This window comes from Drosophila takahashii, chromosome 2R (assembly GCF_030179915.1).
Source record: "Drosophila takahashii strain IR98-3 E-12201 chromosome 2R, DtakHiC1v2, whole genome shotgun sequence".
NCBI classification, from domain to species: Eukaryota; Metazoa; Arthropoda; class Insecta; order Diptera; family Drosophilidae; genus Drosophila; species Drosophila takahashii.
The window spans coordinates 42835486-42849994 of NC_091679.1; the positions used below are offsets into that span (position 1 = coordinate 42835486).

Consider the following 14509-nt stretch of genomic DNA (forward strand, 5'->3'; position numbering starts at 1 on the left):
ATCAACTCTCGTTACTCATACGCCACGTTGTTCAATTATGGCGACCAGCCGGCATCGCTCCGATTTCCACTCGCTTTCCCCCGTCTCATTGGCATTCGCAGGCATAATTTATGGCTTGGCAAAGCGTCTAGGCCATAAATTAATTGTCGCGCCTAAGTGCGCACACTGTCGTCTGAGCACTCGGATCGACATGGAATGGAGGCAAACTTAATAGAAAATTGCCGGCATTGGAGAACCGAAACCAGGAGGTTCCGTTGCAGGGCCAAAGTGAAATATGGCCAAGAGCAAAATATGGCCACTAGCGATGGCCAACTGCAATATGCCAATGATAATTGCCCGAACATTACACATACGCCGTGTGGTCAGGCTTTACGGTTTTATCTTCGCCATTAAGTGTAATCAATTTTACGAAAGTCGAATGGTGAGTGGGAAACTTTTATTCCTTGTCGGTTAACCAATATAGGATTTCACTCACAAACAATAAAGCAGCTGAAATTGTTTTTACAATTGCATTCCGTTTCGCTTGTGGAAAAGGAAGCCGAATGGAGTCAAATCGATTCAGATCATAAAGTATGTGCCCTGAAGTGGCGCATGTAAACACATACAGAGAGCTCAAGGAGGAGGAGATCCCGAGCTCCCGGTCTCCGATTAATGTCTGTATTTAAGTGAAGCACAAGCACACTTTGAGGCGAAACTTGCTGAGCTCAGCTGGTGGGTTGCCAACTTGCCAACGCCAGCAGTTGTGGCCCTAGAAAATGATTATGTGTGCTGCTTCTGGTGGCTGCTGGTTGTCAACACGCTCGAGGGTGCAGCATGTGGTCCGCTCAAGGATTTCGATTGCGATTGCGAGCTGTAAGGACATTCCCTCCCATTCCTCATTCTCCATTCTCACCTTAAACCGATTTCAGATAATTTCTGACTTTTATTTTTCATTTGCTCAACGATATCGCCTCTCGACGAAGCATTTACGAGACACATCCGTCACTTGTCGGCGCTTTCAGCGGGCGTTATCTGATTTCGTTTCCGATTTTTTGTTCAATTTTGTGTTCTTTTTTGCCTTGGTTGTTTCCAGATTTTTTGGGTTTTTCTGCGTGACATGTGATGCGCATGCAAATGCGAAAACGGGCGGTTTTTAAATGAGGCACGCAGCTCTGTCTTTTTGGGTTCATCTTTGCAACATTTTCATGGGATTTTATGCTCATTGAAATGCGACATCGTTGGCATCGCTGTCTAACGAAGTTTTCTAGGGGAAAAGCTGCCAAGAGTCACAGTTTTTGGCCTAAAATGTCGCCGCGCTCACTTATCGTGGCTCATTGTGAGTCATGACCGCCTGTTTTTATAGTTTGCCCCGATTTGTATGCGTATTTGTATTTAAGCATTCATATGAGAGCACATTAGCTGGGGAAAACTGGGGGAAAGCGAAAGAAAAATAATCATAAATTCCAAATGCGGCACTTATAATGCCGGCTGAGTGATGAAATGGCCGGGCCAAGCAGACATTGTCAGCCATAAAAATGGCGACACACGACAAAAAAGTTTGCTTGGAATTTATTTAAAAGGAAAAAAAGAGATACGCAAAGAAAAAACCCAATGACTTCTTTGCCTTTGACTTTCGGATCTACTTTCTGCATATCCAAACAGAACTTCTCTGATTTTCTACCCAATATTTTTCTGTCAAATTTCATTTTGATTTAATTTGTCCTGGCAAATAGAGTGGCAAAGTGTCGGGTGCAATTTGCTGCACAAATATTTAGCTCCATCCACTGCGCTCGGAGTGAAAAGCGGAAACACTCAGCCAGCATAATCGATAGTTGGGAATATTTAAAGGAGCTCTCCCCTCTCTCTAAAGTCTAGACATTTGTGGGCCAAGTTAGGGGTGGTAAGGGTAGTAATGCCACTCAAGGCGTCATTGCGATGTCAGTGCAACTTAACCTTAAGTGCCCGGGATCATGGACAATCCAAGGCTTCCTCGCTTCTCGTCGTCAAGGAGTCTTGCCTTCCTATCCTATCGCCTTCTATACACTTTGGCACACATGCTGATATTGAGTTGCAATTGAGATTAACTAGGCCAAAGACATCCGCCTGCCAGTTCAATAATGCCAATTTATTTGTATCTCTGCATTATAGATATGAGTTCTTGTCCATTGCAAATATTATAGAAGAATGTCATTAAATAGGAGCAAAATTAATGAAATCTTGAAGTCTTTTTAAATGTCAAAATAGCCGTCTAAAAGTATGCAATACAATTTTTCTAATCCAAAAGTGATGTGAATTCGTTCAAGAAGACGACGATTCTATATTCACTGCATACTTTAAGACACCTAGTTTTAAGAATTCGTTAATACTCGACCCATTGGTATTCAAGTTTTAAGAAGATCATAGTTTATTTTGCCTAAACATTTCAAGACATTCTCCACGGCAATACCGCAATCTAGTATCACACCTCCACTAAATTTCACGCTCCATTAAGGCGGCTTTGATTTAATAGTTGGCCAATCGATTTTGGGTAATTTCGATTTATGTTCCGAGGCAAATCGCCGCCATAAATATGCATATGTGTTATGCGACGCGAACCCCACGCAACCGCAAACATTTTCCACCACATTTGCTAATTTTCGGGTTGAAAAGTCGGCAAATATTTTTGGTCCTTTTAACCGCAGCTCAGGGGTTTCGGTATTTCGGGATGACAGCTTTGAGGGGTCGAGCCCCTTGGCCACGAACCATGCATCATGTTAATTTGCGCGAGGCGAGCGCTTTTGATTTTGATTAAGCGCACGCTTAAAGCCAAAGCCCAAATCTGACAGCCGCCAGCTGCCGTTTGGCTCGTTTTGGCCGTTTCGGTTATCGATAGCCAAAGTGGGCCGAAATGACGGGGCAAACAAACTGGCTAACAACAAATTGGAGCCTTCGACAAGTTGGGCCAGGCGTTTCACATTTCCTCGCATTTCCTGGCAGCCGCATCGTTAATTTTCACAGCGTGAGCAAATTTTCCATGCATAAACTTAAAATTAGCACAAGGCTCCACAGAATTTGTGGGCGGGGTTTTTAGGGGGAACCAAAAATTTGTATGAAAATCTTTTCACTGCTGCCCATAAATTGCATGCTCGCTGATAAACAATAAATTAAGTTCTGTTCCCTCGCCGGCTTCCCTGTCTCGCATTTTCCGCTTTTCGAATTTCCCACGCTTTTCCACGCCGTTTATGCGCCACGCACGCATACGTGCAACATTTCTAAGCTAATTTTCGCTCGCTTTTGATACCCTGTTACCTATCTGTGTGAATTGCGGTTGGTGGAGGGTGGAGGGGGCGTGACGTAGGGTATCAGAGGGTAGATTGCCGGGGAAATAGCCTTTAAACTGGGAGAAACATTTACAGTAACATTGTAATGCTTTTGGGTAAAACCAAAAATACCATTTAATTTTAAATGCTGATATATTTTTTGTAAAAATTATTTTGATATAAAATAATTTTCAAAAAGTTTAATAAAGCAAAGTTAAAGAAAAATACCCAGTGCATTTGCTCCTAATGACTTTAAAAAGGGTACAAAGTTTCGATATTATCGAAAAATCGATACTATTACGTATCGATTATTATCAACAAACTCTATTACAAATGGCTAAAGTTAAGAACCCTATCTTGATTGTATATCTTGCAATTATTATTCCAACAGAATGAGAAAATGGTTTAGGAAATTAAATGCTTCAAATCTGAATAATTTGATTAGCTTTCCTTACACTGAATTATCGTTTTCTTCAAAAGAGCAACTCCGCTTCGATTAACGAACCAAACTTTTTCCCAATGGTCCCCTTACATTATTATCTATTCGAAAATGTTTTGCATATTGCCCGAAGATGGAAAGCCGCACGTACGCAAATGTTGCGGGTGCGCATTAAATTTAACTTTGTGTTCGAAATTTTTCAAAAAGTAAATCGTAAAATTTGTCATGTCCCGACAGGCAGGGAAAACCACCCAAAAACCACCCAAACCACTGAACCACCGTGGATGTGGTGGAGTCGATTCATGTTTTCACGTTGCTACGCATGTGAAAAGTTTGCGTATGTCTTCCAGCTGCCTTTGGTGAAAGTGTGTGCGTGCCCCGGCGAAAGTTCTCACTTTTTTCCTGCTTTGGTTTGGTTTTTTTCTTGCGCGTGCGGAAACGGAAATGTGCAACAGCAGTTTTGCTCCGTCTTCGGGGCGATGGATGGAGGAGGTCCTTGGTCCTTGATTCCTGGCTGCCAGTTAGGAGTTCAGAGCGAAGAGTTCGATAAACTGACGCCGCCAGCGGGAGCTCGACTCGTATCGCCTCATTCAATTATTCCTATTCCAGTTGGCTGCCTCTGCGATCTGCGCCGATTTGTACCAGGCTTTGATGTGCGAAAACTTTTGCACCAGCTCTTTTTTCCCACCGATTCCCTTTGAGTTCCAGCTGCCTCCTTCTACTTATTGATGAACTTAGTTCAACCGTTTCCTGGTTATCTAACTTGCTGCTCAGCGACTGCCGGACACAACTTTTCCCCGAAGCTTTGACATATTTAGTGGGCCAACTTTTTCGTGGCCATAAACTTGCCAAAGTGCGCTGATGACCGAAAAACATTTCTGCCATCATAATTAGCATCTTTTCGGCTGGCGGAGAACAAAGGCACACATAATTGCGCATATATACATATCTGCCCGATTGCTATTTTATGTTGGGAGGAAGTGGTCTTCTGATTTCTTACTCAGGTCAACAAAATAAAAATAACTGGTTTATTATGATCTGCAATTAGGGCTGATACGCACAGGATTTATCTTTGAAGCTATAGATTTTGGGAAATTAATAACCAAAAAGTTTTTTGAGTCTTGCTAAGGAAAATTACAATAAATTAAACCTCTTATTATTTTAGTAGAAAAAACTTTTTATAAAATTTAATTAGATCACATAACTTTTTACAATTTTAAAAATATTAAATTGATTTTTCTTGGTGGCATTATTTCATTTAATATTTAAAATAAGACTATTTTCTACTTACTTTTTTTATTGTTGCCCTTTAATTCGTATATTTTGGGCTGAATAATTTTGCTTTGAAATGCAACGTCGGCTGAACCATGTCTATGATTTAGTAAGGGAGATAATCGATTCCTCGAAACAGCTAGGTTTGAAGTCCCCAAGCACTTCGCCAAAAACACTCACGCACCAGCAAACAAATGCCGAAAGAAATAAAAAAGAAAGTATAATTGTTTGTTGAGGATTTTCTCGTATAGCCCATACACATATCCCCATTCTCTCGCTTTCCGTTCATTTATTTGTTTTTCTGCCTCGTTTTTGAGCAGAATTTTTATGCGAATTTTATTACTTTTCAGTTGCAGTTAGGGCTTTGGCAGCCACCAAAAGTTGCGGCCACGCAACCGAACACTCGGGGCATTCGAATGCCCCGCTAAAACCAACAATACGTCGCTACGTATGTGCAAATGAAAATGAAAATAAATTTCCATTTGGCACAAGTTTTTATGCCGCTGCGTTCGCACCATTCCACGCTGTCCTCCATCCCTGAATTTTTGTTTTCATTTTTATTTCTAGGCTACAGCGCTGCGATGGCGCCCACGCCGCCCACAACGACGACGACCACGATCTCGCCCTCCAATCTGCTGCCCTACTTCGACTTTGATGTGCCGCGCAACTTGACCGTAACCGTCGGCCAGACCGGCTTCCTCCACTGCCGCGTGGAGCGGCTCGGCGATAAGGATGTAAGTATTACAGAAAGTAGAAAGTTTGCAAAAATCTCAGAATCTGATGGAGTTTTTGGGGGGAAAACGCACTGTGAATACCCTTTTGGGGAAATTCGAAATACTCATATAATTGTAACTGCTAAAACAGGATTAATTTTTTAGCTTTTACAAACATAAATTTTAAAAATGTGCGCCTAAAAGTATGCTGTCAATTAAGGACAGTCGTCTTTCTGTTTGAATTCATCTCACCTTTTCGCTAAAAATATATTGTTGCATACTTTTAGACTGCTATTTTGAGATTTAAAAGTGAAAAGCACCCCCAATTAATTTCTATTGTTTAAGTATGAAAAAATGTTCATGACCCTTTGTTTTCATTTAAATTAATAACTAAACGAATTAAATGAGTCGATAATAGTTAATTAAAAACCATGTGAGTATTCGTACACATATCGCTTATATTAATATTTAGGTATAATCGATGTGTATACAACACGTTAAATAATATATTTAAATTACACCCACAGAACCACTACTGATTAAATATACCGTTTGTAATTAAACAAAAACATGGGCAATGAAAAAATTGTTTATTGAAAATGTAAAAGAAATGTATTTATTGTTTCAAGCCTCTGGCATTTTTGATGAAAAACCGACTGTTTAGTATTGAAAAACTCTTCAAAAGGCAGGGTACTAAAGTCAATGGCTTAACATATGGAAATTGTGGAAAATAAATGAAAATTCCGCTTGGGATTTGCAGGCACTCAATCATTCCGGCCGTGATTGCCAAACCATTGGGGTCCGGTTCGTCTCGTTTCGTTGGGCTTTTTTTTCGTTTTGGTCTAGTCCAAAGCCAAATGATTGAAGGTCGCAGTGGGTTGTTAACCCCTTGCCAAAAATGGCCTGTTGTAGGAGGGCTGGCCTAATATGTCAACATCACTGGCACATTAGGTGGGCGGCCAGCTGCACAGAGAGAAATACTTAAGCAGATTGTTTTTGAGTTGAGAGTATTCGTTCTTGAAATGAGAGAAATTGTTCTTGAATTGAAAGAAATCGTTCTATTTTTAGAAACTTTTCTACTCAGATGAGATCGTCAGAATTTTCTCTGTGTAGCATCTCTTAGCCGGGATTAGCCCTTTTGGCCAGGACGAGACAAGCCCTACACACACATTGCTCCGGAGTGGTGACAGATAGTCCAATCATTCAAAATTCAGGCACTTCGTCCGGGTCCTCGAACCAGTGTGCATTAACAGCCAGGACTCGTGCTGTTATTAAATGGCATGCGGATGGAAAAAGGGGAAGAGTAGGGATAAGGAGATACGCAGAGCCTAGGCCAAATTACCGGGTGATTTGGAGGCTGCACTCGAGAGGCTGGTAGAGAAATGGCCCAACAAGACAGGCGACAACCGAGCAACGTCCTGTGGGAGTTGCCCTCCTCCCTCCGCCCTCAACACCACCCACTCACAAATAGACTTTGGTGCTGTGCCCTACCAAAATGACTAATTTATGAGCCATCAATCACGTGACTGGCTCAGCCATCAACCTTGTGCGCCCGTGTTATCAGCTTTAATTTGCCCGCTTTAAGGAGTCGCAGGGGGGAAAAGGGAGAAGGGGGAAAACATGGCCGGAAACCGGAAGTTGTGCGCCTTGAAGGAAGCAGCCAAAGTGTAGGCACGAAGCGAGCAAGAGGAAGAGCAACCGGAAAAGGAAGAGCAACTAGAACAGGAGTAGCTCGAAAGGCAGACAGGCTCAAGTTTACCCATTTAATGCGAGCTCTCCTCATTGGGAAAGTTCATTAAAAGCATTGAAACTACATTAAACAAATGACACGCAAACAAGCGAGAGCCCAGCGAAATCCTTGCCCTTGAGCCTTAATTACTTGGGTGGACTACCTTCTCTCTCTAGAATCCTCATCCCCTGGAGTCCACTATTCGACATTGCCCTTTCAGTTGCCGCCTTCCGGTGGCTGATGTTGCTGTTGCTGCTGTTGTTGCTCTTCTTGATGTTGCTGCTGCTGCTTGTCACTCTCGCGGGCACTTGCGTCAGCAATCGATTCCACGGTCGCCGCCACCACAGCGGCAAGGACATCGCTGTCCAGCCGAGTGCCCCACTTCTGGCCCCCCGACCCCACCGCCTCCTCCTCGCTGGAACTGATCAAAATGGCCGCCGGCGCTCGGCTGGGGGTGGGTCCCTCCAGCTGATCGTGGTGGGTGAACATGGAGGGCGAAGTCGAGGCCGTCTCCAGTTGAAAGGGTCGCAGGAAGCGACTCGGGTTGGGAAAGGGGCGGCGGTTCTCCAGGATGAGCTTAATATCCCGCGCCGACTGCCACCATCTATATAGATTAAAAGTAAAGTATTTAGTTTAACTTTATAAAATTACCTGAATTTTCTATAAATATTTTAAAAGCACTATTTCAAGCAATTTGGATCACTTAAATCTTTTAAAATCATTCTCGTTTTCGAAATTGCGTGTGTATAAGAAAAGGATATAAATTATTTGTGGCCTACACATTTAAGAAGTTTAATTGTTAGCCTTATAAACTTCAAAATAAATTAGTAGATGGGAACACATGAGAATTATGGGTTAAATAATTAAAAAACGGTATAATATATAGGTTGAATACAAGAAAATAGCCACATAAATATATTATTATTTAGTAATTTACCCTTCTTTTATCGACAAGTTTTTGGCTTTTAGTTTGAACAAAATAGAACAAAAGGAAAAATTTGCACTGGAATATAGTTACTATAATGTTATTTTATAAAGTTAATACACTAGGTTTAAATTATCTTACCGATACCACGGCGTCAGCTGTGACTTGATCAGCATGTAGATGTTGGCAAAGTAAACAGTAATCTAAGGGCAATGACATTAGAAATGGGTTGGCCGATAAAGGACGAATCACCCTGGCTACCGTCATGAACAGGAAGAAGAGCATCCAGGACTTGGTCCACAGTTTGCTCAGTCCCCAGGAGTGGGTGTGCAGGGCGTAGTACTGGATGCCGACTAAAAGCGTCCCAATGATTCCAAAGGCCACCAAGGTGAGCAGCGAGAACATCTGGCAGTCCTCCTGCAGCGCCCTGCGACTCATGGCCCGCGAATACCACAGACGCAGCGACTGCAGACAGGTGTACCTGCAACGGAAGCTGGAGAAGTGCAACCAAACCCGCCCCACAACAACACAAAGCCGCTAACAAAGCCTCACTAGCAATTAGAAGGAGTTTCGCCGCCACAGAAACGGGAGCAGAGGCAAAAAGAGCCACAAAGTCAACTCAGCTGATTAAAAAGATCTGAGCCGCAGGCGTCTTTTATCTGCTGCCGCTTCGAGTGGCACCTGCCAACTGCCAGCTGCTTAGTGCACTGGGAAAAAAGTCACTATTACTAGTTCACTAGGGTGACAAAAGTGGTCTCAGTAATTAACTTTGGATATCATGTTGGGAGTTTTAAATATTTTGTTGAATTAAAAGAAAATATTTTTAAGTCTTACATAGTTTGGACTAAATTGTCCCTTTTTTTGCATAGCACTATTCAAATAATTACAATTTTTTGTTTGCTACTAATTCCTACAAATTCGACATATTTAAGTTTGCTTTTTTGTTTTCTAAAATCTTTAATAGCTATTAAGAGCAAAACAAAGAAGAATCAACGTGTGCCCAATGCAAGATAGGCGTGTGACTGCAGGCCTCCTGTGTGACTTTACAAAAACCAACTTTTCCTAATTGCCGGTGGGACTTTTTTTCCAGTGTGCCTCTTAACTTACCGCAGCGTCTGCTCCGTGTTGTACTGAAACTGGCACAGCTCGCAGGTGGTGCAGCGCGAGGTGCTAATCCAACGCTCCAGGCAGTGCACATGGACATATGTCAGCGAGCCCTTGCACAAACACGGCGACACGAGTCTGCAAACAAATCGGTGGGGAGAAGGAAGTTTCAGTGGGCGTGGCGTGGGTGGGTAAACAGCGGCAACAATGAGAAATCAGGGGATTAAAAAGACAGCCAACCGGATAATCAGGGATAAAGTGCTCGATGGGGAAAGGGGGGTGAAGCATCACAAAACTGGGAGGATATTCTGTGTGGGTTCGCTGTCTGCAGTGTTAATTTTAATAATTAAAATAAATAAATGCATTCGCTCGCGGGCCCTGCACTAAATACATTAAATGCCGTGCAATTAATTTCTTGCACAATTTGCGGCTGCACGTTCGTAATTAAATGGAAGTTACAGCACCCTTTGTCGGGATATTTCAAAAAGGGGAATATTCGGGCTTGATTGGGGATTATTTAACAGGGGATGATGACTTTACTGATACGAAAATTAAGAAGTAAAAATAAATGTATGATTATTAAATTTAAAATGTCACAAAATCATAATATTTAATACAAATTAATAATTGATTTGCTGAGTATTTGAACCGAGTTAGTTAAATTTAAGTAATTTAAGGATGAAGACTAAAAACAAAGTCTAAAATCCTAAAATCTATAATTGTTAAACTTATAATTTCAATATTTTAAATTAACAAAAGCCGCAATAACAGAGTTACTACTGTTTTTTATCTGTAAAGGTTCATAAATAATACAAATTTTTTAAGAGAATGCATTTTTAAAGCGTTTCTTCTTTAACCCTAGATAGTATTAAAATAAATTCTTCGGGGGTAACGCAAATTCTGTATCAATTAATACCTGATAAATCATACTCACTGTTCGGGATTATCGGCGTTGTGACAAATGCGGCAGACAAGCGATCCCACCGAGGGCATGGAGTCATCGGAAACGGACTCGTAGCCCAGGTTGTTGCACTGGGTGGCTCCATCGATGCAGTGACGCAATGTGGCAATGGACTCCGTGGTCGTGGGTTTGGGTGATGGTGATGCAGACGCATAGGCGGAGCAGGTGGCGGCGGCCAGGGCTGCCTCGGTGCTGACCAGGTGAGGATTGGGAGGATGCGGCAGCTTCTGGAACTGGACATTTGGCTTAAGGCCCAGGGAAACGGAGCAGGCCGGTAGCTCTGGAACCTCCGTATCCTCTATAGATTCCTCCTTCTTAAAGGACTCCACCTTTTCCCAGGAACTGATGCGGGTCTCCACCACGATCATTCCGGGAGGAGTATCATCGGCGCTACTAGAGGACAGAGCCTCCTCAATCTCCATCTCCAGCGTGGTTTCCACCTTAAGATCTTCGACATTCACCGTCGGATCGATCCTGTGGTCACCGGCATTGCTTGTGGTGTCTGGGGAGAGGGAAATTTAAAATAGATTTTCAGTTAAGACCTTCAAACTAACCACGTTTCTCGCAGTCCATTCTTCAATCGGCTTCGAGGTCTTTTAGACAGTTGGGTACCGAAATTAACCAAAAATTTTAATACATCTTCTGTGTTATATTAAGGTTGCTTTTGCTTTCCTTTTGTTTCGGCTGAAAATCGTATTTATGAGGTATTTCAGGATGTCACTTAACTCAGGGAGTACTTGCTTGAAAACAGATAATAATTTAAATTTGTATTTAAATGAAAAAACTTTTTTGAAATTTTAAAAACAATTTGTTCAATAATAGCCCAAAATATAACCAAAATATAATAAAGTTCTTTAACTCTTCTACTTTATCGATCTTCTCCTTGTTTAAAAATCCTAGACCATTTTTCCAGGGGAAGGTGCATGCCCCTAATGGAGGCAGTTAAGCATGCGCTGGCTGGAAAACAAACTTGTCCCGCAGCCAAGTCGCCCACATTAATTGTAATTGACAGACTGGAACCGCGCTGTCAGTGCCCACGCAAAAACTGGCTTCTAGGGGCATTCCTCCCCTAGACATTCAACCCCCTTAAGGCTCCTCCGCCGCCACTGCACCCATAAACTCAAAATTGAAAGTGTAACAGTTACGGCAAATAACTTTGCCGGCGCTTGGCTTCCATTATGCGCCACTCCACGCGGAGCAGGCTTCCTCGGGTAATTTATGCCCGTGCCGTTAGTTCGTTAGCCGTGAGTTTTCCGCGCGGGAAAAGCGGGATGGGTGCCATTTCCATATCAGCTGACACTGCCAGCGGTGCTCAGCTATCGATGCGTGCCTTTTTATACCCTCTCGGAGGATCTTACCTCATTAAATTAAAGGAAGTTCATTTAATTCGATCAAAGAAGAAAAAAGTGTATTTAAAAATGTAACTTAAAGATGCAATTTATCATATAACTTAAACCAACTAAATCTGTTTTTAAAATTTTTTTTTTAACCAACACTAAAGAGTTTTTGAAAATTATAAATTATAGAAAAAATTAAAAATGTTGATTTCAAATAGTATCTTTTAACATAATGGAATTTTATAATTTTGTAGTAATTAATAATATGTTTTTACTGACATCCTACACATATTTCTTAAAAAAAATGCAACTAAATTGTACGATTTCCCTGATTTTTGACTTTGATTGATTTTTCGATTTTATAATCGATTTCTTAAAGAATTTTAAAAATATTTAATGACATTTTGCAGTACGCTATTGATCCCATTTCCCTTTGTTTTCCCAGAAAATACAATTTAATTAGACGACTTTCCTGCAGAGTATTTTAATCCTCGCTCCTCGAAGCCCAACTTCTGTTGTTGTTTTCGACCGCCCTTGCCGGAAGCTGGCGTTGAATCCGCTTGTTCAACTTGACTTCACAGGATTGTCCGTTCACTGTTGATTTATTACGCGCCGAGTGCCGCCAACGTTTTCATAAACGCAGCTCCTCCTCCTCAGCGAACACGAGAGCACAAGCAATTTACTCGTGTAATACCAGCGGAAAAAGCGGCTGAAAAAAAGTATATTAAACAAAGTTTTAGGCTTTGTGAAAAGGCAGCGAACCCTTTTTAATGCCGACAGGACAACCTTCGTTCGCAGAATTCGTGGCGAAAAAAGAAGGGAAACAAAAATCAAAATCTGTTTACAACTTTGTTTACAAAACGTTGCCATTGAAGTCTTCATTTGTTTATTGTCATGCTCTCAGGAACAACAATTTAATTTGGATCAACTTCATTAACGAATTTGCGAATTGCGAACCGCTTTCCGCAGAGCTTAATGCAACTTTTCACGCCATTTCCTTTCCTAAGCTCGGACAAAACAAAGCCACTGTGGCAACAAACTAACAACTGCAACTGCAACTATTTTTTGGCTCTGTCGAGTTTCGACCCAAGTCTAAAGTCTCTCTTGGTTAGAGACGCAGAAAATGCGTCAGCAAAGTTTTTAATGTATTTTCGCCAAGTTTTCCACACGCTCGCACAAACACGCTCACACACACACACACACACACACAGCCAACCTCAACTGAAACTTCTTTCATTTGGCATTTTCCTGCGAGATGACAGAAAAACAAAAAGGGAAAGCAAGTGGGCTGCTGCAAGTAGAGCGAAAGAGCGAAAGTTTCCGGCCGCAGCGAACACAAAGTGTTAAATAATATAAAACTATGCTTGTGGTATTTATTTAAACCTAAAGACATTACGAAAATTATACCCCGAGCAAAAGTTTTCGCCACTCACGGGACAACCTGCAACCTGTCTGTCCCCCAAGGATTCGAATGGGATGGGATGGGGGATGGCTTGGTTTAAAGGCTGAGATTGGGACAACTTCTTGACAGGGGATATGGCTGAGCTGGTGTTGTAAAACTTTTCACTTTTGATTTTCGCCTTTTGCCAGCTGAAGAGAATTAAATATTTAACGGCTAACCGGGTGGAATATCTAATTGAGGAACTTGATAAAGTGGCCAATCCAATAGTTTTTTCGTTTGCAGTGCACTTTCTTTTTTAAATATTTGTTTAAATAAAAATTGATATTTTGATTTTAGAACATTTTGTTATGGGTATGTGTCTTTTTTAGGTAATAGATTAGTTTTCAAATTATTAATTCCTTTAATTGTATGTCCTTACACTAAATATTTTATTTTATTTTTTACGAATTTAATTTTTATCAAAGAGAAATAAATATTTAACGGCTGTCCTAGTGAAAAATATATTTGAGGGACGCATTTAAGTTATTTAGTTTGCAATGCAATTTAAATTATTTTTAAAATATTTTCTTAAATATAGGAATAAATTTTTCTCAGTGTGAAGAGAATGAAATATTTAAGGAACGCGATAAAGTTGGCAATCCGATAGTTATTTAGTTAGCAGTACATTCGCTTACTCGCTTTACGGCCTGAGTAAGTCGCAATTGCCCAGTGCCCCCTGGCATTACTCATACGCACTGTGTGCCGGCGACAATAAATGAACGGGTAAATCGCCTTCAATGTTGCCGAGATTTGACCTTTTCCCCTCCTCCGGACCTCTGCCGTTTAATTTACATTTTTCGCCGAGACAATTCGCCTATGATCCTGGGGGGCGTAAAAAGAGGCAGTCGCTCATAAAAGTTTTACAAGCGAATGATTTTTATTTTTACGTATTACGTGACCGATTTCATTCGGCAGTGTGACCCCATTTTCAGCCCCCCCTGAATCGAATGAAATTATTAGATGGCCAATAGTTGGTGCAAATAGTAGAATGGCCGACTCAACTCAAAAGGCCCAAGGGAAGCGAGCAATTAAATTTATTAATGAGCTGGCATATTTTCAACTTTAATGTTGACAGTCGGCAGGCATTTAAAGTTTTCGTCCAGGAGGATGGCAGCTTAAGGGGAAAACTTTTTCCATGTAATTAAAATTGAGTATCACAATGGCCGGAAACAACAACAGAAACTAAGGTCATCAAATAAATTGGAAACAATGTGCCAAAAAGGGCACAAAGTGTGTGGGCTGAAATCACGGGGAAATGGAGAATGGAGGGACACAGAATCATGGTTAATGGCTTTCCCCAAAAGATTTTC

General features: G+C 41.4%; 2 protein-coding genes across 4 annotated transcripts in view; one reads left to right on the top strand and one right to left on the bottom strand.

Annotated features, from left to right (window-relative positions):
- The window catches only part of dpr1 (defective proboscis extension response 1), a 52410-nt gene that overhangs the window by 24645 nt on the left and 13256 nt on the right, over positions 1-14509 (top strand). For both annotated transcript variants that reach the window (XM_017137467.3, XM_017137468.3), the window contains exon 2: positions 5557-5723. In XM_017137467.3, coding sequence (XP_016992956.2) covers positions 5557-5723 — 167 coding nt within the window. The remainder of the gene's footprint in view (positions 1-5556; positions 5724-14509) is intronic.
- Positions 7452-11139, bottom strand: LOC108054487 (uncharacterized). 2 transcript variants are annotated; one of them, XM_070213544.1, is made up of 6 exons: positions 10979-11139; positions 10395-10923; positions 9464-9598; positions 8618-8837; positions 8498-8559; positions 7452-8035 (listed from the first exon to the last, which is right to left on the bottom strand). In XM_070213544.1, exons 1-6 carry the CDS (start codon positions 10992-10994, stop codon positions 7648-7650), a joined length of 1350 nt encoding a protein of 449 aa, XP_070069645.1. In that variant the 5' UTR covers positions 10995-11139; the 3' UTR covers positions 7452-7647. The 2 variants fall into 2 exon arrangements, with proteins under 2 accessions (XP_070069645.1, XP_016992953.2); XM_017137464.3 differs by having other exon boundaries at positions 10976-11138.